This window comes from Platalea leucorodia (assembly GCF_965183815.1).
Source record: "Platalea leucorodia genome assembly, chromosome: 8".
Taxonomy (NCBI): Eukaryota; Metazoa; Chordata; class Aves; order Pelecaniformes; family Threskiornithidae; genus Platalea; species Platalea leucorodia.
The window spans coordinates 9,389,910-9,415,928 of record NC_138830.1 but is presented as its reverse complement, the minus strand read 5'-3'; the positions used below and the strand labels follow the sequence as shown (position 1 = coordinate 9,415,928).

The following is a 26,019-nucleotide window of genomic DNA, read 5'->3' as shown; positions in this document are numbered from 1 at the left end:
GCTTGGCATCCTCCACTCCTTGTTAATCCAATGGAAAGCATGGTCTAGTCACTAAATTAGACTGATTTCTGTGTGGGAAAAAAAAAAAAAAAATAGTTTCACCTGACCAGTTCTGTTTTCTTCAGGATAAGACTCATAAATCATCCCCAGCCTGGTGGTCAGGGTCATTTTTGCAAAGCATAAGAAACAAAACCAAACACCAAGAAGGGAGAGGGGTTACACTTCCAGGCCAACAAAATGAGATGCAAGAGCTTTGCTCCTCAAGGATAAACCCAGAAATAACCGTAGCTATGGCTGCAAAGCACAGGTAACAGAGGGCTGCCAAGTAAACTGCCAGCAATTTTCAGTGCTGAACACCCATCCTCGGTTTCAGCTCCCCCAGCAGTGGGGGGACACTGCTCAACCCCAAACCCAGCCCCCAGGGCTTCAGGGAAACGGCAGGTTTGCCACCCTTGCACAAGTTCGGTCAGAACAGTATTTCTCAAACAAGTCGCCCTACTCGAAATCCTAAACAAGTCTTGTTTTTCAAGTGTTCTTACGTAGTTGGAAGCATTCAAAACAGAATGACGTTCAAAACATTAAGAACTAAACAGATGAAATAACACTTTAAAGAAAAAACTTTTAATGTAATACTATAACCCATACACGGACTGTTTTAAAAAAAGAAAAATTAGAATGCAATGAAACCTTCAAGTGTATTCCACCATGACTTTTATCTAACCATGTTTCCTGTAGTCCGAAATTTTAGTCAGTAGTGATGACGGATGGGCACAGAAAGCGAAGAAAGATTAATTGAATGGGATGAAAGGCAGAAGAAGAGAATATTTCTGAAGATTGTTTCCTCCCACAGTACAAATTTAACAAGTGTTTTCAAGTTTAGTTTAATTAAGCTATAATTACCTTCTGTGGAAGTGTTGGTGAGAAGACTGCTGCACAGCTGGAATAACACAGTAAGTATAATTACTCACCAACCCCAATTAAAAAAAAAAAAAGTCTTTTGAGATGGTTCTACCAGTAGCAAGAACAGTTAAGTATTATTAAGCAGTATTTTAGCAGATTTTTTGAATATCTGTTACCTGATGGGTTAAAAAAAAAAAAAAAAAGCTACTGCAAGACAAGAACCATACATGAACTAACATTGCTAGCATTGCATTTCCTCTTATTTAAAAAGCTACACTGAACACAGAATACCATGCATATACAGATATTACCAGCTATTTTGAAATAACTGCTCTTCAGTATGAGGGAATTACCAGCTTACCCTAAAAAAGTTTTTCCTCTAGCTAAATAAATGCTATTAAAAAAAAAAACCAAAACAAAAAAGGTGAATATGTTGGCTTTATCGATACAGATGAAAGTGTGTCAACTATAGCGTTCACTCTGGAATCGTGGAGCATAGTTTCTGGCACTTTCATTCTCTTGTGTTGTGATTAAGTCTATAATAGCTGTCAGTACTGCTGTATCCCTGGATTTAATATCATTCCAGTCCACGGGATGTGGGTTTTCTATTTTTTCTTGTAGAAGATCATCGAGCTCTTGTCTTAAATTCTGGAAAGAGTTTGTTGGAATGAAGTTAAAAGAAAAGGAAAAAGAGACAGGCAATTAGAGCTACACACAACAACATTACTAGAGTAAGTTCAAATCCCTTGGGCCCTCTGTTCTCCTGTCAATTCATTTCAACATTGCTATTTTCAGGATCAAAAGCTGCTTCTCAAAAACTAGCAGTTTTACCTTTTATGACAGATGACCATCTCTGGATGTGATGGCCTTTAACAGCCTACGCATCCATTAGCTGACTATTTCAGGATTAAAAATATTTGGGTTTAAAAATAGAGTCAGATGTGATTTCTAGGATCTAATATAAAACAGAGCTCTATTCAGCTCCTCTTTCCACCGGAACTTATTACTGCTAGCTGAAGAGCCCCATCCTCATGTTTCCACATCCATGTTGACATTTCATGGACTGATCAAGTTTTGGTATGGAACAACTACAGAGATTAAGCTCTTCAAATCTCTCACTGTGAGACATGTTTATAAATCCTTTAAATCCACCCTGTGACTCTTCTCTGAAGCGTCTACAGTTTTTCAATACCCCATGAATTTTTCAGCAGATGCTCCACCAGCTGAACAAGAACATCACCGCCATATTCCTGATGCCTCAGCAGGCACACAGCCTCCAGTCTCATTAGTCAAGCTATTACACTGGAAACAAAAAAAATAAATCCGAGTGCCTGCTCCTAAGGCCAAACATAAGGGAGTACATCACTGTTTACCTCTGCCCAGTTTACCATGTGATACAGATGTTCAGAATACTATTTTTACTACTGCGTTTTAACTTGCATTCATCTACACACCTTCAGTAGATTTTTTACTTTGTGTACTTGAACTGCTTCCTGGGAATACATTTAAAACATTATCATCTCCCTATAGTGGTAAATCAGTAGGTACGCAGTAATATCAAATATAGAAATCTTTAGGAAGAATCAGTGTTACACTAAGTCTTCCATATACATTATTATTAAACATAGTCACCTTAACTAAGTGCGCTATTCTTGCCGGAGACTGGAAAACAATCCATTCATCCACAGCGATGGTATCCTGATCTTTATCCTTCTGAATGGATATATCTCCTCCAAAGAACAATAGACAGTACGGAGAGACCTCTGTACAGTCATACAAGTAAATCTGCAAGGCAACAAAATTGTCCAATCACCCTTCAAAACATCTTAAGTGACATCAGTAACCCTTAATGAAACTCATAACAGAATTCCCAAAGATCATTATTCAGAATCATTCAGAAATCTGCAAGACATATATGGAGCAACTCAGCTGGAAAAGTTACATGAAATCAGACTGAACAGGAGTAAAAATGGTCCCAAATACAGTCCTTCCCACAAAGTGGTGAAATCAAACCAACTACTCCATAACAATCAGAGAAAAAAAAAAAAAATTCAGCATATTCAGAAGTGTTACACTGGATTGAAATGAAAAAAAAGTTACACCTGGCAATAATCAACCCCTCCAAAAAAACCAAAAACAAAACAAAACAAAACAACAACCAAAACCCCAACCACAAAAAACAAGTAGTTAGTTATTTGTGGAACAATACCACCAGTATCTCAAAGAGCATAATCTGATGGCATGTAAAAGGAATGACTCAAGACAGGAAGGCTTCAAACAAAGGCATTGTTCACATCCCCTTTGAACCCTGATCCAACCTTATTAAAGAGCCACAAAAATAAATTAGGCAAATATAAACCCTTCACATACACTGCTAGTTCTCATCTTCAGATGGTAGACAAGCCAGTTATAATGGAACTCTGTTTCCTCCACATTAACCGATTTAGGATGAATATTAACTGTTCCATCTGTCTTGGTGCAAACTTTCACCCTTAAAAGAAAAAAAGTTTTTATTTTAGGATTGAAATAAGATCTTGAAAGTTTAGCACAATCATGTCCCAAGTTAAAAAACCCTCCAATTATCCACTAGTGTTCTAAACTCTGAAAGTACAAGGACATTCGAAGAAGCTTTAACTCCTTTCCCAGAAGATTACAACTGAATCTACAGTATGAATTTTTAGACATCTCTCTCTGCATTTAAGAAGTTTGAATTCTTTGCCAAAATTTACCCCCTTAATAAACCCCGTCATTCTCTCAAGTAGAAAAAACAAGTGGCATTTTTTTTCCAAATGAAGGACTCTGCGAGTTACTGAATTTGGCTACATAAACCAAGTTTCAAGCAATTTCTTGGAAAAGCCACATAAGGAACTTACATATCTGAATTCTTTGCTCAGCGTTAAGCAGTGTCAGTGTGGAACAAGGGACTAGCTATACCACTGTCAACCAGTCTAGAGTGGCGTGCCTCTGTTCGTACCACGTGCCTTTGAACAAATTTGACTCAAGGGATAACATTCAACTGCTTTGGTTTTACTTACTACCCGAAATCACATTTCCCTTCTAACATAATAATGCTGTCAGACAATAAAAAGCAGAAACCAAGCACAATATGTATGAAGCACAACCGTTCTCCTCCTTCCCACATTTCAGGGATGTAATTCTTTGGGTGTGGATCACTGAGCTCTCTACCCCCTGTGCTCAGAAGTATTTTGCAAAACAGTGGAGTTCAGTGTTTTGAAACAGAAACAGCAGGTGGGAGAGCTTCTCCAGCAAAGTGGTTTGTGTAACAGATCTCGTTTAGTGGATCATAAAATTCAGCCTTCCTGGGCAGCCGGCTTACACCTAGCTCCACCACGCGGCACAGATACAACAACATGGTAACTTGCATCAGGTTTGCAAACTTACTGCACTGAGGTGACTCCAGCACGCCGGACTCCGTTTAAAAGGGCGTACCAATGGACTAGCCGTGCCAGCTACAGACAGGTCTAAAGTATGCAATCTAAAGGTAGAATTTTGACTACCTATTCTTATTCCTTTCATAGAAATAATCACTTAGGCGTTTTTTTTTGCCCTTTTTTTTTTTTTTATTATAGGCATAATGATTGCTCCTAGCTTGTTGTTTCAACATCACACACCCAGAAAAATCGATCCAAATATTCAACCCTTCATTCTGTCTTAAATCAGGTCCATAAAGAAGGATGGCTATATTCTGATGAGATACTGTTACTGTGAGTAACAGTTAATAAGACTAAATAGTCTGATAATATAAGTGGCGATGAATCAACAGACTGAAATTTCTGTATTCTGTGTTGTCAAATAGTAAGACAGGCTAGTGTTTGAACTGCTGCTGTAGATTGAAGATGATGGTAGGGCTCCTTTAGCAGCCGTGTTATTGATAGATTGTAACATTATCCACGGCATACTAAGGTCACACAAGTTATTTCACAGACTAGCAGGTATCCAAATGTTAAACAAAGTAAAGATCAACAATCCCATGCTCTCACCTACCCTTCTCAAATGAAGTAACCCACACCCATGATTGAGCTGTACACAGATTCATTCACACACTCAAGCCAGTGCTTCACCTTGCCCAACTACCTAATGTAGAAAACACCTCGAATACAAATCAACATTAAGCCAAACCCTTACATTTTTCTCTTTTTGCTGAAGCTTGGCCGGATCTTTGCAACTTTTGGATATAAACCAGCACAAATGACCGCTTTGAGCAACTTCTCATTATCTGTAGAAGACAGCAAAGTAAATAACGCAGTTCTGCAAACAGAGATTTCAGCTCTCAGAAATTTTCCATTTCCTTCCACTGTTCACCTGAGTTGGTATTAGATTTGGGATCCTTGGGGTCTCTGCTATTCACAAACCCAGCTGCAAGGAGATGCTCCGCAAACTGTCCTTTCATGTTATGCAGCATCTAGGAAACAACAAAAATTGTCCCAGAATGATGCTGTGCCACACAGCTCCTCCTCTTTTCCCCCCCAGACACGATCCTCTTTTTTAAACTGTCAGGATGTTACCTGGAGCGTATTTGAAGACAGGAAATATTCCCAGCAATAGTCCTTCTCAGTTCTGAAACCACGACGCCGAGTCTCTTCCCAGCCCTAAAAATTAAAACCGTAGTTCAAAAGCGTTTGTAAGTGAACACATACTAAAAAATTAAGGACAGCAGAAACTGGAGGTCAACAATACAGTTACATTTTTCTCTACAAGAGAGAAAGTAAATCCTTTGATCTCTTTGTTTATATATATGCAGTACAGAGTAGAAAAGCACAACTTTACAACATTTTGAATCAAAAACTTCCTTTTTCTATGGTGAGGAATGAAAACTAGCCAAGTTTGCCAGAATTTCGTTTGTTGCTATTAACAGTCCTGGGTAGAAACTGCATTCCAGGCCATTTATTTCCTTTTCTTCTTGCCCCAACACTATACAACTAAATCTTCAATGCTTTTGAAGTCACCTCCAGCCTCTTGTAGAGGCCAGAAGGACAAGAATTAATGACTTCAGAAAGGTAGCTATAACATTGCATTTTATTTGTATCTTTCATGGACTTATCCACAAGAAATTAGGTTATTGAGCAAGATTCTTAAAGACAAGATTCTTCTACACTAGAAGGATGAAAATTAATTTGGTTTTGTTTCTGTAGAACCCAAGAGAGAAATACTTCAGCGCATAAACTGATCAGTTTTTTCTGATATCCATATTACTCAAATTAAATTTCTGAATCCATATTACTCAAATTAAAATTATAGAAGAAAAAAAAAAAAAAAACCAAACATTAAAACATGCCTACCGTGAAAGCATTCACCACAGTTAGATGATCACTTTTAGTGTTCTTTGACAGTTCCTTTCTTCTTGCATCCGCTACTTTCTCTTTGCCCTAAAAATAATTAGAACCTATAAAACATTCATGACTGACACGCCATTTCTCCTTTCCTAATTAAGGTACATACATACAGCAATACTTTGTATGCTACATACATGAAAATTAAAGCTACTTCCAATATGCTGTAGGCAAAGACAATACTTCATAGTATGTGAAGGCAACCTTTTACTAATAAAAATGTAATTAACATGAAAATAAGATTAAAGTCCTTTTAAACTACATCATCTCAGTAAATCCCAATATCCTTCTGAGATTCTTAAAATCTTATGTGTAGTTCTCCTCTTAGAAACTTTACCAGAGGAATGACAAAAGGGTCTTTGAAGCTGAGGCTAGCTGCAATTGTAAGTACTGGATCCAAGCAGCAGAATAAAGCTCCGAAGAGGATCATTTTTCCAATATGCGGTTCAACTGGTAATCGTGCTAAATGGACGCCAAGTGGAGTCAGTTCTTCTTGTCTGTCCAAAGCATTCTGTCAGAAGAAGAAAAAAAAAAAAAGGAAAAAAGAATTAACACAGTATTTGAAATGGGGAGGATTTCCTTGAAATAGCCACTAGTATACCTAGAGAACAAAGGAAAACCTAATAGCTGGAGAACGCAGCTAGCTGTACTAAGGTATGGTAGGAAAGTGATCAGGCAAGTTATGGAGAAATCGAAACGTTCAATTAAATCCAAGAAAATTGCAACCATCTTCAATTGTGTTTCAAGTGGTTTACTAGGGCTCATGTCTTTCTGGACCAAAGTACAACGAATTATTAACACTTGAATGTCTTCCTATTCTCCTGATCAAGCTTATTTTTAGACTTGTATCTTACCCTCAATATCACTGTTTTTATTTACTCTACCCTTCGCTACTATACAGCATTGCCATAGAACACCAAATGTATGCTGAATTTTAATTTAATCTAAACATTTACAGAATCATGCCATCAGTCTAAATACTGCCCTTCATCTAAATCAGATGTTTCAATTATTTGTACGAATCAGTTGTAGCAATAAACACCAGGGCAAGAAGACAGTAGTACAAATGTGTCACTAATCTCTCCTTCCCCAGCACCCAAAGGGGCAATGACATACAAGATCTTTCTCCTATATGCCTTATTCGCCCACAGAAAAAGTATCTCAAACACTTCACTTATCTGACTGGGATATGAAGGCTTGGTGGACGCAGCCATGAGCAGGGTGGTACAGAAGCAGGGAGTTACATAAATATCTGTAGGGAACTTAAACGCAGGGTGCATGTATATGTTTTGAGTAATTTAGAAAGTTCCTCGGGAACTACTCTGTGCAGCCCATAAACATCCAGTATTATGTGGAATTATTTCCTCTGTTCAGTGAAGATATATAAAGGGTCTACACAACGCGGTAAGGGGTTGCAAGTGTCCAGACCTGTAGAACCAGAACTGTCTGATAACAAACAACTCACTAACATGGTTCTAAACAGACTTTTCCTTGCATGTACATTAAGCAGTACTTTACCAGCTCCATTAGATGATTTATGGCCAACATTACAGCATCACGAGATGGTGGATCCATTAGTTTGCTCAGAAAATAAGCAATTCCACCAAGCTTTAGAATCTGAAAGAAAAAAAAAAAGACGACACAACCAACCAAAAACCTACAGCAGTTGGAGAAACATGGCTACCTAAAATTAGTAAGCAGTGACCACACTAATTTTAAAAAGTGTGAATAATTCACAGCTTGAGTTAGAATTTTACCAATTAAGAAGGACAAAAGTAATAATGTAGTAATAACGAAACTTGAAACATAAGGATCTATTCTTCATTCAGTGTGCATACACATGGTATTCCTTATGCATGCATAGGGAATTCAATACAAACTGCCAAAAAGGAAACTCACTTCAGTTCTAAAACTACTTTGTAGTAAAATTCTTTTAAGATATCATATCCCTTGACTCACTGGCATTCTAACTGAAGCTCCCATTGAATGATGTTTGGTGGGAGAGGGCGGGAAGCACAGTCCACATTTTTGTTGTGGACTTCAGCTTTTATTTACACTAGACAGTCTTATTTTTCCTGGGCTTGATGCATCTAGATACAAGGATGCATTTTGCAAAAGTTGCTCCAATTAGTAGCTAAATATATTGTACTTCTGGTGGAACAGAATTTTGACTTGAAGACAACCATAGGCTCACAGTTGCATTAACTTAATCTCTCAACCTCTTATTCCAATGGAAAATAATAAATATGTTTCAAGATTCATATGTTTACCTTGATTTGTAAGCAGAGTTCTTCCAAAGGTGTCCTCAAGATCTCTGGTAACTGATAATCGTCTAGAAGGCTAGCACGTAGTCCATTGTATAGATGATAACAGTGGCCTGGCTGAACTCTGGAATTATATAAAATAAACAATTTCATTTTTTTTCCTATGACACTGTGACATTATAATTGTGGGTTTTTTTACAAACAGCTTTCCAAAACACCTCAAGGAATTAGAACTCAAGCGTATTCAATTGTAAAAGCCATTTCAGCTTTCTGAAACACAGACCCATCAACAGGAAAAAAGGCATGCAGAACACAGAAACCTCCTATCAACTGCTCAAGAGAAGAACTCTAAGTCTGAACAAGAGACAGAATATTCTACAAGGTATTTTGAGAGGGAGAAAAATTTCAAAAAAATTTGGTATATAGCAAAGTGATATTAATTTGTAGGCAATCTTCACTTTAATGTGTCATAGCCTCATAAATCAGGTGTGAAGGTAAACACCACCAACAAAAATTTAAAAAAATGCAGGAAACTCATGAGTTAAATGCAGCACAAGTTAAGTCAGTCTCCTAGAAAGACAAAGAAACTATTCTTTCCGTAAGAACAAGAGACAGTTGTGCTAGCATCTGCTTCTGAACATATGAATAACAAACTAGTATCTTCAGCACGCATGTGCTCCAAGACTGATGGAAACTTAACATCACAAAAAACTTTTCTAACTATCCCCATTCCCCGTTATTCTTACCTTCCTGCTCGACCTTTCCTCTGCTTGGCATTAGCTTTACTAACCCACTCTGCTGCCATTGTGCTGATGTTGTTCTGTGTGTCAAAGTGAGTTTCCTTTATTTTTCCACCATCTATAACGAACACGACGTCATCTATTGTAATGCTGTTTTAAAAAGAGAGGGAAAAAAATGCAGCTCTTCGTCTTTGCAAGCTTGACCTAGCATTTGAAAGGGGGTTTAGCCTCTCTTTATCCCCTCCCCCAAATTGTGAGCCAACAATAAAAAAAATTGTGCTTGGAATTTCATTAAGAATTACATTACTACGTAGTTCAAGAAACAGCTTGATTTATTCTCCTAGGTCTGGCAAAAGTCACCACATGGGGTTATGAAGTCTGCAGAGAGGACAGGCAGCTCAGATTTATCATGTACAAAGGCATCTTTATAGTAACATCCATGTTTTCATTGTTTAAAACAATTAAAGGAAAACTCCTGTTTTGTCTATAAACATTTCTAAAGATAAAGTGTTATAAATGAATGGTACAAATACAAAAACATTTATTTTAGAAACATTAAACAGATTTATACTTTAGATTACCACTTTGCTTTATTTTGTTAAACGTATAGCTTTTTTTGGTCTGTACAGCTAGCTATTTACCTAGTCTCTGCAATGTTGGTAGCAATCACGATTTTCCTTACTCCTGGCGGGGTCTTCTTAAAAACCTGTAATTATCCATGGCCCATTTATATGTTTGCCAAAACCAAACATATGCTTAATTATTTTTTTTGTAGTTGTGAAATATTACAATAAAAGAAAAGCATACCTGAGTCTGGTTAACAGTAGGCATCAATGAATGTAAAGGTATGATAATAAACCTATCTGGAAATTAAAGATCAGTAAAAGATATGGTGTAAGCACAGAAACTTTAATTTTACAGGAAAATCAACTATGCAGAATAGAGAAGATATGCTGCAAGTAATTATGTTTCTTATTCTGAATTCACAGGTGTATGTATCATAATGGCAAATTCTAAAGTAAAAAGGAGGTTTTTTATTATGGTATGAAAACTTGACAAGTTTAAGAAAATATATGAAGTTATGTACAGTAATTTATATTTCATTTTTAAATTCTCAAATTATTTAATAATTGCTCAAGTTTAACAAACTGACACTCTCCTCAATCTTTCAATAAATTGAAATTCCTTATCTATGGAACGTACACAACATGAGCTGTAAGACAACTATCTGAATAGTCAAGAGCATAGTTAGACAAGTTATGAGTTACGCAAACAGGACAAATTAAAGTGTATCAGACAGGCGTAGGGTATTTTAGTGTCCTATTAAAAAAGCTTCTAGGAATAAATAGGATTTAAAAGAACTATCAGCAAAGCAGTAGACAGAAGCTGCTGAAGAATCAAGAAAAGAGGAAATGAACACAGAATGAAGAAAGAGAGTTTAGTTTTGGATGGAAGTTATCATAGCTACAAGAAAGGACAACAGGAAAAAGAAGCAGGTCAGTTTCTTTTTCAGATTGTTTGCTCCTACACTGAGGAAAATGAGTTCTTCTCATTAGCAGATGAAAGTTATCATAGAAACGCAAAACATGCTGAACACACTGCAATCATTTTGAGGAGGAGAGACTAGAAAAAAAAATAAATCCAGTGCAATACCAGCAATCACATGCAAAAATTAAGTCTTTGCCACTAACGCTACCGCTAGAATTCCCATTTAAAATTTTGTTTTTACCTGACTTAAACATGACTTGTGACATCAAGAGATCATGCAAAGTGCTAATGTTGTCCCAGCCTGGAAGAAACACTAGAATTGCACCATCCTATATTTAAAAGAGAGAGTGAAGGGAAAAGAGGTTAGAATAAATTATATGCTATGCAAAGAACCAGCTACTTGCACACCGATACATGTATGTTGGACAGGTGATATTTGAAACCTCATTGACTCAAATTTAGAATAAAGTTTATAAGATTGCTTTCTATAAAAGAGTTAGCTACAGATATTTATCTAAACATAACAAATATAAATTTTATATTAAACATTTTTGCCCTGCAGTGTTTTAAACACCGCCACGTCAACACTAGAAGAATTTGAGCTGCAAATAAAACAGAGAGAAACTAATGTATAATTTTCAACACAGGAAGAACAAAATACAAACAGCAACTCATCCTCATTAACCACAGCTTAAATGATCTATCAACTGAAATATTAAATTATTTAATATTTTAAATAATCAAAATTCTCTTTAAGGAATCAACCAAGGTGTCAGCTCGCCCACAGACTTCCAGTTATGAGAATCTACATACATTATACCTATGGTAACAGAAGTTATTCTTACTTCATGTTTGTCACTGCTTCAGGCACAGGATCCTTCTGATATTAATATTCTGATGATGTTATTACTAAATATCAAGGCATGTTTGGGGATAACTATTAATGCAGCTGTATTAACTACTAATCTCGACAAGCTGAAAGTTGGAAGTCTCTCCTAGCTGTGTGTTTGGTAAACGTGACTAGACTTTTGCTAGGCTGTATAAAAATTCAGTCTCCACAGCATCTAAGTCATATTTAGATTAGTCAGGCAGAAAAAAACGTTAAAGCCAACTGCACAGTGCAGACATGAGGCAGTGAACATCAACTCTAAGTATTGCTCTTGCCCTCTCCCTCCCACTGTTGAGGAATTAAGAATGGAGATTTAGTTGTAGACTAAAGAGATTTTCAGACAGTTTTCTCCAGCTATTTAAAAAACGTAACTTTTACTGCAGACTACAGAGAATACTACCTTTGACAAACACACACAGCCACAGAACGAACTAAAAGTTAAAATTTAATTTGTAATTCTCTTACTTTCCATCAAATAACTAAGGTGTATCATTAATTTGAAGGCTTATTTAAAAGCTTATGCAAAAGAAAAAAATGCAGCACTCAATTAAAATGGCACCCAAACCTTCAGATACCTATCCCATTTTATTTACGAGACAATCCCTCCCTAGTATCAGTGAAAGGATTCAGGCTCTTTTTTATCCCTTGCTCAGAAGGGACCATAAATGAGCATATCAAATATATTTGTAAGTTTTCCAAGTTTCTTATGTACATAGCTCTTGTTAATAACCACAACCCCTATTCAAGAAAATGCTTAGATGTGCACTCCCCTTTAAACAGGGATTCTATCCCATCATTTCAATAAACACTAACTAACCACATCCTAAATTCAGGGCTTAAATAGTAATTAGGTATTTAAAGCTGTTAGAAAGAGGAATTTTTTTGTTTGTTCTTCTGAGAAGTAATCTATCTGTATGATAACCCAAACTATCAGCTCTGACATTCCCCACAGCCACTGACAACCATTCAGTCACATCATTAAAATGTGATGATAGGAGACAGAAGTGTACCTCTTCTTCCAAAACGATGTGTCTGATAAGTGCTGCTATAAGGTCAAGGTCGACCTTGTCATCATCCATCATTTCCAAGGCATCTATAGTACTTGCTGAATACCTACAAGCATTGAAAGCATACATATTGGTAACTTATGAACATACAAAGTCACACGCTCACGTTCCTGTTATAAGGCTCTGCAATCACACATCTAATATAACCCACTGTTGTTCAATTTATTTCTTTGTTCAATTACTGTACCTCCAATGTACTCTTGAGATTTACTTCAGTGTGATGATCATCAGTTTAGAATAGGAAGTTTAAGAATTACCATGTTATGACTGAACTGCACTTCAAGCATTTACATGATCTCCCTCCTCCTCCTGGATTACCTAGGACCTAAACAATCTGAGTTTACCCTTCAATTTCTCTCTCACTCACAGTGAGTATAGGAGGCATCTCATCTGTTCAGCCCTTTGATTTCATGAAAGCTAACACTATGGAAAGAATTGCCAATTGGTTCAAAAGACATGGTGGGAAAGAGAAGGAAGAGTATAAATGGGATGGGCAGAGCATGGGATAGGTCAGGCAGAGATACAGCATTAAGGACTTTCCCTTAGAAAAGGGAGATTAAACTGAGCCATGTATATTCATTATTGTTACCAAGCAGGATATATAGACACTCCCAAAATGCAGAGGACAAATAAGACAGGAGAAAAAACAGGAAGATGCTGTTCCTGAAATAAATCAGCCAGGCTACCCAATTAATCAACTCATCCAAATTACCAAAGTAGTCAAATGCTGGCAATCAAAAGAACGTTTCAAGTGGACAATCTCTACTAGGTGCTCAAGAGGCAAAATTATTTAGGTTGGTTTTAAACCACTCTAGAGGAATCCTAAAATACTCTGAGGAAGAGGTTGTGGTGGGGTTTTTTGTTTTGTTGAGTTTGGTTTTGGGTTCGGTTTTTTTGTTTGTTTGTTTCTTTGTTTGGGGTTTGTTTGTTTGTTTTTTAAACCAGCACATTCTATATTATGTTGATTATGAAACGAAAATACTGTGAGACCTCTCTCAAAGAAAAAGACTGAAGAAAGGCAGAATTCATCAGAAGTCAACCAATGACCAAAGCTCGAGAAGCCTAACATTATGCTGAAGATTGTAACGGACAATACCAACATCAATAGCAAGAGACTCAACAGCTCCAAGTTCTCTTACAGTTTGCACATGCAAAGGAAGCAAATTCTCTGTGATAACTCTAAAGCACTTTAATGGTTGCCAGCCAACTGTACTGGCAATTCCATCATTATTGTTTTCCACAGTAGCAACTATCACATCATTAATAAAAGCATAGTAATAAGAGTACAGCGTTAATTCATGTTTCTCAGTTAAGAAGCGTCTAAAAACTTAATGCAAAAGAGTAACTTGAGAACAACCTGCCCCGCAGCTGCCTTAAGTAGTCTGGCCATCGTTCCCTGTAGATTTCCTCTTTTTCTTCTTTTTCTGGTCTGCTTACATGTCCTTGCATGAAGCCTTTCTTCCACCGTGGCCGACGGTCTGTGTTTTCTGGAGTATACCTTTAAATTTAAATAACAAACATAATTCAATTTTGAAACTAAAGTAATTTAAAGCCAGCTGGATAGTAGTTTTCCAAACTACAGACAATATGCTGCGCTTTAGCTATACCATGTAAATAAGATTCTTAAATTTCTTTTCTAAAAGAAATCTTACTTATAAAACCAGGTATCATCTCTAGTAAGCATGAGAACATGTAGGAAAAAAGTCTGAACAAACAGAAAGACTAGCTTGATTTAGTAGCCTGAAAATTCACCACAGCGAAAGAAAGGGTTTTCTTCCTCCTCAAGCCAACATTTCTAGGTAGCTGTGTGCCATTTTTAATTACTGTAAAAGCTACTAAACTTCCCTTGAAAGGTTTTCTGTTGAAAAACACAGCTAATTCTTCCACAGGTTATTTATAGCAAGATAATCTTTGAAAAGACATACTACACAAAAAACATCAAAATACTATCTATAACGATGTTCAGAAAATACACTTACCTCAACTTCTCAATTACATCTTCGAGAAGATATTCCACCACAGGGAAAGTGAACCCAGGTATGTGAATCATTGGACAATTATCTGTCACAGAAGGCATAACTCAGTTTTTAAACAGCAAACAAAATACCGTACTGAAATAACAGAGGCAATAAACATTCTTCACTATTTTTGCAATATAGTTGCCAAGTCTACAGGGGTTTTCCATTTGTTTATTTTTAAATTATCACAGAACATGCCGAATTCAATTCCAAATAAAGCTGCTGAATAAAAAAAGCATAGGTAGCAAGCAGTATATTGTTCTCCAGCATGTTCATCAGGTTCCAGCTACAGGATAAACCTGCAAGACTGAACAACTAAAGTCTTGATTCTGGTTGCCCACTCACACCAAGACTTCTAAAATATGGTAAATATTAGTAAATATTTAATATGAAAACACTCTGGAGATACTGTTTCCACAATATGTCTGAAAAGCAAATACAGAAGCAACATACGCTCATGATGAGATAAAACTAAGGGAATAAGCATCTCCAGCAGCTGGCAACTATTTGTAAAATTGAAGTCATTACCTCTTTTGATAAAAATCAATCCTAAAATTTGAGAACTGCATTATACTGTAGAAGCCTAAATTACTTAAGAGGAACACTCATAGGAAGCATTTCACCTACCAAAATACTCCGAAAACTTCTCTGCATTTAAAGTAGCACTCATTAGTATTACTTTCAGATCCAAACGAATATTCAAAAGATCTTTAATAATGCTCATTAAAACATCTGACTGAAGATTTCTTTCATGAATTTCATCAAGGACTACATGACTAATGCTGGACAAGTGCCTAAAATAGAAAAGCAGGAATTTAAACATTTGTTTTTAGCAAAATTAAAAAAAAACAGAGCCGAGTGTTAGAAACAGCTCAGTAGTCAAGTCATTTCACGATAGTATTCAGTTTCTTATTAAATAGAAAAACTTACTTGTCTGACTGAAGCCACTGTAGGACAATTCCTGTGGTACAGTATAAAATTGAACCTTGTTTCCTTGGTAACCGACTGAAAGAGATACATTAAGAACTCCTCAGTTCTCTTCTGTATTTTACAAAGTACTTTAAAAGCTTAAAATCAAAATGCAGATAGTCATTATAGATGTCATGAAGTATGCCTCATTCTCTAACTTGCTCACAGTTCAATTGGAGGAACAAGGAATTAGGCCACAGTTGCAGCATTTTTGCTGATGAGGAGTGAACTACTTGTAATCTGACAGAAGCCCTGACTGCCCAGACATCATTCTTCATCATTTGCACATTGATTCTTGCAGCTCTCTAAGCTCAGCACAGATGACAGCTAAATATACAGCAGTATAACATTCTTGATTAAATAGTAAAGAAAAATATAAACGAGATTCTATAAACTCAAATTAAAATGCTGAAAGGACTAAGCTGTCATCTCTCACCAGCAGTTTTTCTTCAACGATCATTGAGATTCCATTATTTGCTGGTAACATTTCAGCTATTTTTTTTAAATTATAGATGACTCCAAATGTAATGGCTTTTGCTCTGTGGCACTAGGTCTACGAACTCTTGTTAATGCACCTAACTTTATTACCTGATCCCAGTGGGATTACTCAATAAGTAAGTGTAGCAAATACAGTCTTCCACAGAAATATGCCTTAGAGCATTCTCTCCTTTAGCATTTCCATTTTTCCTTGAAATTCATGGATTAGGGACATCAGTTTTAACTCTATCTATAGCGGAACCTTTTAGAAGAGCTGAAAAAAGGACTTACTAAACAAAGTACAACTTGGCGCTAGCCATTTTTACACACTGCATAAAATACAATAATCGCACTCAAACTTTTTGCTAAATTTCAAAAACCTTATTCCCTACACCAGCTATTCACAGGAATTTTGGAGACAATATCAGAATGAAAGCAGTCACCTATGTTAAGAACTACTTTTCAAATTTTCTTGCTTGAATAACAATAGATACTACTTTACATGAATGCACAAAAACTGCTGAGGAAGCCTCTCTTACCTCTGTAGACGAATTTGGTATCCTGTACTCTTGCCATTACCACATGCTTCTGCCCTTTCAGCAGCAACTCTCTCAGCCACCTTAGAAAAATAAATAAAATCACAATAGTGCATTAAAGAAAATTTTAAAAGAATCCCACAAGGCTGATCTATGATTTAGCTACTCATCGGAAGGAAATACCTAGAACCAAGGTGTTATGTAAACAACAAAGGAACACACTGAAAATCACTTCTCCTCCTCCACTGAGAACAGTGTTTCCTGTCAGCAAGCCAAGAACAGGTTTGCGACCCAGGACGTATTTTAAAGGCACACAAGGAACACAACCATTTAGGCATTAGCAATACACTTCCCCTTTCAGCAGGGCGAGCTATTCCTCATAGGAAGTAAGGTTCTGTAACGATTTGACACTTAACTATCAAGAAGAGTAATTACTGTACGCTTAAAAGCCAAATTCTTTCTTGCTCATTAATATATCTCTAAAGGGCCTGACACAACATTAGTGTTTACCTTAATTCACATTTGCACTGCCAAATCCATTAAAAATGACAGATATAAACCATGATTAAATTCAGGGAAAAATGAGGCTTGCAGTGCCAATACTCTATTAATGACCAAAACTTACAAAATATCAAATTCGTGTATATGAACGAAATTGTTACTTGCAATAGAATCTACGATGACTGAAAATGAACACACAAAAAGCCATCTTCACTGTCCACTACAGGCTGAATGCGTATCTTGAGCTTTAAATTTAGTATGAGTACATGTGACAGCAGAGCAGTTTGTCTGAGAGGTGCACAGTACCTATCTGGTCATTTGGAATTTTTTCAGATCTTAACTTCAAATAATCTAGCAGATTGCACACTCAGTTCATAAGCTTGCCCATGGATCCTAAGCCCAGTAAGAAATATATTTTCATTCAATGATTCTGAATAAGGCGGTAATTTTTCCTCAGATTTCCTCAGGGAAAAAAAAACCCAAAACAATCACAAGAAACGAGTTACTCATTTTATCAAAATGGCACTTACCGAGATAGCACTGATCCTCCTAGGCTGAGTACAAACAATCCTGCATGTAGACCCTTTCCCTCGCTCTATGTAATCATCCAAGATGAACTGTGTAACTTGGGTTGTCTTTCCACAACCAGTTTCACCACTTATCACAGTTACTCGATTATTGTTTATAAGGTTTACAAGTTCCTGTTTCCAGACAAAGAGAAAACATTTATTGTATTATTGTTCAAAAAAAGATTTTTAGAAGGATTTTGACAATCCTCTGCTACTGTGCGATGAACTTAGAAGAAAATGTCATAGCAACTAAAGAAACAGATACTCATCTGTTTCTCATAGTACTAAGAAAAAGAAAGTTTAGTTTAAGCCACACAGAAGCAATTTCTGTACATTTGCGCTTCACATGTGTAAGATTTAAAGCATATAAAATCGGAATACTAGTTTTAAATACTTAAGATCCTATATGAAAACAACATAAAATAACTAAAATGAAAGCCTGAAATAAATTTTTAAACTATTCTCCCTCCTACTTGCCTTCTGTATATCTTTGGTGACTGAAAACAAGCGTTTTCCCTGTCGGACTCCAAGACTGTACTAACTGAAGTTTTTCAGTGCAATGTTTTAACATTTCCTATATTGACAGGAACAGATTCCTTACGCTCCCAGCCTCTACCTCCCAATCCAAAGGATTGTAAAGGGGAGTAAAACTAATTTAAGAAACAAACACTAACAGGAAGGACCACATTATGACAAATACATTAATTTTAGAAAGGAAGCTCACTAATTACTCATTCAACCTGCAAAAGAAAACATAACAGAATATTCAATTTCTATTTCATACAGGCGACATCAAAAGAAGAATTAACATCAATTAATAATAACCCATACTATCACTGACGTTATACTTTGACTGGGAAACTAATGGCAGCAAGAGCCAGCAGCACAGCCATTCAGTCTGTGATTAAAAAAGAAAAAGGTTTAATCAGCATTATATTAAATTCTAAATTGGGCAAATGTGCAACAAATGGCCACAATTTTATATATACAAGAAAAAGCAAGCATGACAAGCTACATAGTGGTCAATCACTCTGTACAAAATCCAAATAACTAGGAACATTCTAGAAGTTAACTGGCAGAGAAAGAAGAAAAGACCTATACTTTAAGAAAAACTGTACTTAAATGTAGCTAGCGTTCAATACCATTTCCATGAATACTGCTGCCCCTACTGATAAAACTGTATATAGCCTCAGAGTAACTTCCCACGTATCACAAAGCAGTGAACCTGAGCTGCTTTCTGGAAAGAAGTCAAACCCAGTGTCAGAACTTGGGAGGCTTCAGCACCTTCACAAAAGGCAAAGGTTTCCTGTTAGTCCCAGTTATACAACTGGTTTCTCCTATTTTACAACAGAGCAACAGAAGCACATATTCTTTCAAATTTAATACACATTTACCTGTCTCATCCCATATGAAGGGAGTTTCTCCCGGAATCTCTGAGGAAAAAAAAAAAAAAAAAACAGTACATATCTTTAAACACCTTTTCAACACTTTTCAACACTTTCAACACTGAAGTGATATAACAGATTTCATGTATGATCTAGGCTAAACTGTGAAAGAACCCGACAAACTGTTCAGCTGATACTTATATAAACACAGACCCACTACAAGCAAGTTTAATTCCATGCATGTTTTCAGTTTCATTAAATTTAGCAAAATTATTTAAAACCAACAGTTTAGTAGATGAAGAGGTACGTATACAAATTTGCAAGACTGGGGCCTTGTATCAAAGGGAGAACAGCCTGTTCATGGTAAGATTGTTTTATTTGACAACTTTATATATGGCTATTAGAGCAACAAACTACATTTTTAAGAGTCAATTCCTTCAGAGCCCATTGCTGTGCTTTCAGTTTTAGACATAAATGCAGGGTACAATCTGTTAAAAAACAAACAGAAAACCCCACCCAACTAAACAATGTGTAAGCTTAAAATTTTACATTTCATGCAATCAGAAATTGTCACTGAAAGCCTGTTTTTTAATCGCTGTCCTATTGATAGGTATGCATTTTGCAAATGCTGAAGGCAATTTTTAGCCCAAGCAACATCATGAAAACTTCCTAGTAAATAAAGTACAAGAAGTTATGTTTTCTGGTTAGTTTAATTAAAAAAAAAAAACCAAATCCAAAAAAACCCACACAACAACAACAAAAAAAACAACAAAAAAATTCCAAACCCCCAAAACAATCAAAAGCCTTCTACTTAACACATGGAAAAGTACCTGCATTTCAATATATCTAGGATCAGATTTCTTCTTTCTTAAGTCTTCTTTAAGTTGCTCATCTAAATCAGTATCCTGCTCATTTTTTTCAAAGAGATATTCCACATCCCGATCAAGAAATGCTTTTTCCAAGACTGGTTTCTGTCTTACAGGAGCTTTTTCAGCATCTGGTTTCACTTTTGCAGGCTGTTCTGGAGTAGGTCTGAAATAAGTGCAGAGAACAGAAACTTCAAAGATTATCCAAGATGTGCTTGGCCACTATGAAGAGCACACTGAACCACTCAAGGCAAACCTTCAATCTGTTTTTGAGACATTACATCTACGAGTTGCTTGGCCATCAGCCAATGAGAATACGGCGTATGCCATTGAAACAATTAAAGTCTGAAAATTACCAGCCATCAAAAATTTTACATCAGTATCTAGAAACGTAACATGTTCTTTTGTATCAAAACGAAGCTAACAAAGCAACAAAACATCTCCAGAGAATTACTGCTTAACCCGCTGTCAGAACCACTGCTCTGTAACTGGATCATCCAGCCAAACAGAGACCTAAACACCTCATTTCAGTGGACTCAGAGTAACACACCTAGCTGTCCATTTCCCTGCTATTATTTAAAATCCTTTAAGTGTTAAGAACGGACCCTATTTCACAGAGGCCGAGAAAACATTCCAAGACTCTACAATAACTGAAAAATTAAGTCAAATGCCACTCTGGAATAGTAATTCCGGAGGCCAGGGGAGCTGAAAAATTCCATATATCTACTCTAGTAGGCCTGGAGATTAATTACAGGATTTTATTATTTTAATTGACAATTTAACACCCCAAACTCAACAGTAATCTGGAAGAGAGTTTTACAGCAACGGTTACAACCAACTGTTTCAGTATGACAATACACATAGAGAAAACTGAGTATATTTGCTAACTTAATTCACTCACTAAATGTAAATATTTTCTGATATATCTTCCTACCAGTTTGTGGGAAGTTTGTTCAATTCAAAGTAAATAGAAGCATTAGTAATTGTTTCTCTTTACCCTTCTTCATCCCCAGACCACCAGGACATGGCTTCTTGCTCCTTTTCATTTTTAGTTTGGACAGTATTCAACAGCTGCACGATTTGCTCTTCCCTGCGTTCATCCATACGCACAACAGCTCTCTAGTAAAAAGAAAAAAGTAGAGTTTTCATCAACATGTACTCAGCATACCTACAGATATGACATTATGAACACTTAGATGTCATTCTCAGACTAGTGACACTCTTTGGCATGACTGGAAACTTCTTTATTAAGTTTCTCCTTACGAGTGTTTTCAACGTGCGGTGACAAACACATCTTTTTCATCGTGTGGGGCCGAACACGGAATGAACGCAGACGACTCCGAGATGGGGGCACTCCCGCACAGGCAGCCAGGCAAGCGGGGCAGAGCGCGGGGGCAGCGCTGCCGACCGGGGTCCCCTCGACGCCCGCCCCCCCGCCTGCGGCCCCCTCTCGCCCGCCCGCCGCGCCTCTCTGCACTGAAGGCAGCGATTAGGCCGGGAATTTTCCCGCCTGCTCCGGTCACCGCCGCCTTCCCTCCCCCGCTGTTTCGGGGAGCGGGACGGAGCCCGGCGGGAGGAAAGGCCGCCGGGGCGCAGCTGGCAGGACGGGGCCGCAGACGGCGCCGCTGCCCACGGCGAGGGCCGCCCCTCACCTGCTGCCGGTCCGTCTCCTTGCTCTTCTGGCCCTGCTTCCGCGCGTACCACAGCCCGATCTCGCGGCCCTTCAGGTGGCTGGGGTGGCGCCCCCGGCCGCCGCCGCGGCCCCCGTGCCCGCCCCCCGCGGAGGAGGAGGCGGCGGCGGCGGAGGAAGACCTGCCATCGCCGCCGCGGCCCCGGCCCCAGTCGCGGCAGTGCTCGTAGCTCATGGCCGCCCGGCAGCCGGCACCCACCGCCGCCGCCACCCGCCTCATCCGCCGCCTCACTTCCGCCCGCCGCCCCGCCCCGCGCCATCACGCCCCGCCCCCGCGCCAGGGCCGAGGGTTCGAGTCCCGGCCCCGACTCCTCCGCGTACCGAGAGCGGATCCCGCACCCCCACTCCCTGCCGCCACCGCGCACTAGGACGGCGGCGCTACCTTGAACCGCACCTGGGAGTGGGGCGTAACAGCGGCTGAATAAGGCAATATGTTCACCGATATGTCACTGAGGCTCATCTTGCACGAGTGTCTCTTCTTGGTTCAATTTACAGATCCGAGTTTTGATTTCCCTTTCTGAGGCTGCAGATAAGATTTTAAGGAAACATTCAGTGTTGGTCTCCATCATGACATACGGGGTTGCTACCCTTTCTGTGTACCAGATGGGTATTCCTATTCTTTTTTTTAATAGAATATACATATTTAAATAGCTAACAGTTCTGGGTCTGCTGGCTGATGGCTGCTGTACACAGCATACTTTGTCCAAGTTCTCTGGAGTGTTAAATTAAACCTTTCGAATTAGATAAAATTATTCACAGAATTATTACTCTGTCAACAGTTAATTAATGTTCTTTTTGTTTCCTTGAATACCATTGTGCAGCTATAAATGCTTCTTCAATCTCATTTCTTTACATAGTCTTTTGCCTTTTATTCTTTGTTGGTATGATTTACATTCGTTTGAAAATTACTAGCATTCAGATCTCTCAAACACAGTGTTACACGCTGATTTTGAAACTTCTTTCGGGTAAAGAACTGCTTCTTTCAAAGGAAACCATTTTCTCTTTTTTCTCTGCCTACAGTTTACCTACAGTTAGTCCAACAACTCCCAGCAGTTGGCTTGTAAAGAAATAACAACTAGGTGCTCGAGCTAAAGATCTCTTCTTTTCTCCTTTCCCCTCACAAAATGCCTTATGCATCCAAGTAGCCACTTGTCTTGCTGCTAGGCTTATCCTTTTCCATGCTTAAGGAAATGCTTATTTCCACAGCCTTAAAACAGGCAGACCAAAATCACAACTCCTTGTCATCACATACATCTGTAGCCTTGTACTCCAAGACACCTCAGGTTTTGGAGGCGAGCAACAAGGCAGCCACTGGAGCTCTTCTTAGCAATCATGGCAGTAGGTGGCAGGTGGCTGATGGGGCCCCTTTCTCCAAGGACAAAACCACACCGCGCTGGGGATGAGACCTGTGGTGCACCACCGTGTCCTGCACAGACCTACCAACTCACGCACAGCTCACCTGTACGTCTGCAAAACGGCACAGCATCGCACCACGGTCTTGCACAGGAGCGTCTGTGCAAGAAACATCATGTGGTCTTTTTTTAGCTATACCCTGTTTCAGGTACAAGGAAATCTCAGAGAAGCTTGGATTTTAATTTGAATAAAGAGACAAGTAAGGAAGAGAGAGCAAGATCTCTGAGTCATCAGCACAGCGAGTAGCTGAACTTTGGCTGAGGTTACGCAGGGAGAAGAGGGAAAAGGAGGGGACGAAGAACAGAGAGTACAAGGACTGGAGGATAGAGCAAGATCATCCGAAAGGTAAATTACACGAAGGAACGTGGGAGAGAAATGAGAAATCTAGGAGGAAATATACTTCTTCCTTACTTCTCCTCTTCTCATCCTGCCTCTGCGGCTTAATGCAGCCTAGGGAAGCACACTCCACAACTTCTCGCATTCGTCATCCTACATTAACTAACAGTAATTTCACAGCATTCTTCAAAAGTCTCACAGTGACAACCTACCAGGGAGTAAAAAAGAGCCAAAGAAAATTAGCACAAAATAAGTTCTCAGAAAGCTAAGAAATGTTAAAAGATCCCCTGTTGAAATATGTCACTGGCATACCTACACAGGCCAGACAAGGGAGAACGGCCTAAGTCCTTCCGAAAGGATGGAGGGGGTATGGGATACTAGATGGGAACACACATCCTGCTGCTCAGGTATGAACTTTCATGTCGGTGGCACATTATCCACATATAAACGAGCTTGTCTTTCGGGCCTTCTTTAGCCTGTAGGTGAATATAAATTGGGGCAATTATTATCTCTAGTTCTGTTATTTACATATACCAGCACAGGAGACGTGACTAATGCTAACCTGAAACTAGTGAAGCCTGAAATGAACGGGCCCCTGGTGACCACCCGTAACACGTACCACCAGCCAGGCCTTACGGTACGCATCCCCTCAGCAACGTCTGGGGCCACACTCTCAGATGCCGCTTGACTTACGACACGCCACTGCATCTCCTGTTAGGTTCCACATGCCCAGGCAAGCTGTCAGAAAGCTGGTTTTGCCTGTTGTACCTCCTTAAAATTACTGTAGAAAAATGTTCTAGGTTTACCTTGAATCACTCGGGTGACTTCAACAGATTTATTCTGTTTGATCCAGTATCTCTCCATGATAGTGTATTTGGACACCTAAGCAGTGCACACATTTGAAATAAATGGGATTTTAGTGCAAGAGGAAATTCCCATATGCCTGCATGTAGCTACTGCAATTCAGCCATGTCTTTTTAACACTGCGAAAAACCCACTCATTCTAACTAAAACATTACAAATTCAAATATTTTTAGTAATTTGTAGATTTAGATGTTGGAAGGATAGTAAATGTGCATCTATTCATGTAAAGATCATTTTCTAATATGTATGAAAAGATGTATTTCTTTACATGATCCCAGTGGTTTGCATATTACTGGGCCTTTTCAGCTCCTTTTAACCACTGTTCACACTCAGTTTTCATCCACCTCAGTAGCACACTATCACAATGTAAAGTAATGCATCTGTACATAATGGTCTCTGCGCAGCAGCGTGCTCTCAAAGAGGACAGAAGGTAGTGTTCTCCTTTCAGTACTTTGACGTGAGATTCCTTGAAGTCAAATCCCTAATGAGGCAACGTGAAACCCGCCAGGTGAACACGGAGAAGGGGGAGACACGATAAAAGAGGATCCCACGTGACAGCTCTCAATCCAGTGAGTAAACCTTGCTACTGCACACTAGCAGTACTGCAGTCAGTAAGACTGTCTCTATGAGTAAAGATTGTTTGTGCAAGGACTGAAGGTCTTTTAAAATTAGTTTGTTTTATAAACCATAGAGTGTACAACATGCAGGAGCATACAGGTATGGGTACTGTAATTCGTATAGGAGCTGTTGCTGGAGTCTAGAAAAGCAGAATTTATTCTGCTCTGAGACATCTAAATCTGAAAAATTCATTAAGAGAGAGAAACATAACACTCAAACACTCATCTTGGAAATCATTACAGTGATACATACCGGGAACTGAAATCATGTTCCAGAATCTATGCATCAACCCCAAATCTATATAGGTAAAATAACGTATAAGTAACATTTATTATTTTTTATGAAATTACTGTATTTTGAAATAGTATGATGATGTAAGATATATTTTCTATCAAGATTAGTACAGAAAATTTACATTTCAGCACCTGGCTATTTCTTTTATTTCAAGAAGCACAATACTTCGAGGCATTTGGGATTCTTGGGCCTGGCCCGGTGTATTACAGATTTATTTTTCTTGTAACTCAATTAATGGAATGTTATTCTCGGTGTACATGAGTGCCACTGAAAGGGAACTCCGACCCACTGGATATACTGCTTACCAAAGACTATCTCAAAAATTATTTCCCAGTTTCTCGTTTTCTATCCTTCGCATTATTCAACAACCCACGTCCTAATAGCAGGGGAAGCCCGGGCGCTGATTCAAGTCACATTTTCCAAGGGATTTTTTTCAGTCAAGTTGCTGTGGTGTCTGAACAGGGACAAGGTCTCTTTCAAGTCACCTTCAAATGGTCACTGACAAACACTTTGCCCTCAAATGTCAACCTGTCACTGAAACAGATTAAAAGGTCAGACAGGAGAAAAATAACAGAGGAGGAAGAAAAAAATTCTCCTTAAAAACTCTTATAAAAGAATTGTTTTAAAAATTAAGTCCAAATTATAAATGAAGACACCTTAACACTTACGTGAATAAACAAACCAGGAGCAAATTTTCTCAAACAGCAAGTTTTCTGGTGCGTTGTGCAAGGAGCTGGTATCTACTCAATAATTACAACTTGGGTTTTCAGACACTTTAAATTGT

The 26,019-nt window shown here is 38.3% G+C and overlaps 1 protein-coding gene across 1 annotated transcript; it reads right to left on the bottom strand.

Moving 5' to 3' along the window:
• Window positions 1-518: 518 nt before the first annotated feature.
• DHX36 (DEAH-box helicase 36) lies at window positions 519-21,885 on the bottom strand (the record flags this gene model as incomplete). The annotated part of the gene is made up of 25 exons (XM_082319602.1): window positions 519-1,548; window positions 2,533-2,685; window positions 3,271-3,391; window positions 5,047-5,137; window positions 5,224-5,323; window positions 5,427-5,510; window positions 6,201-6,287; window positions 6,589-6,762; window positions 7,770-7,868; window positions 8,522-8,639; window positions 9,262-9,405; window positions 9,897-9,961; window positions 10,063-10,118; window positions 10,985-11,072; window positions 12,643-12,745; window positions 14,057-14,197; window positions 14,679-14,760; window positions 15,345-15,511; window positions 15,648-15,722; window positions 16,703-16,782; window positions 17,731-17,901; window positions 19,164-19,202; window positions 19,985-20,186; window positions 21,018-21,139; window positions 21,673-21,885. 25 exons carry the CDS (start codon window positions 21,883-21,885, stop codon window positions 1,363-1,365), a joined length of 2,961 nt encoding a protein of 986 aa, XP_082175728.1. The 3' UTR covers window positions 519-1,362.
• Window positions 21,886-26,019: the final 4,134 nt, after the last annotated feature.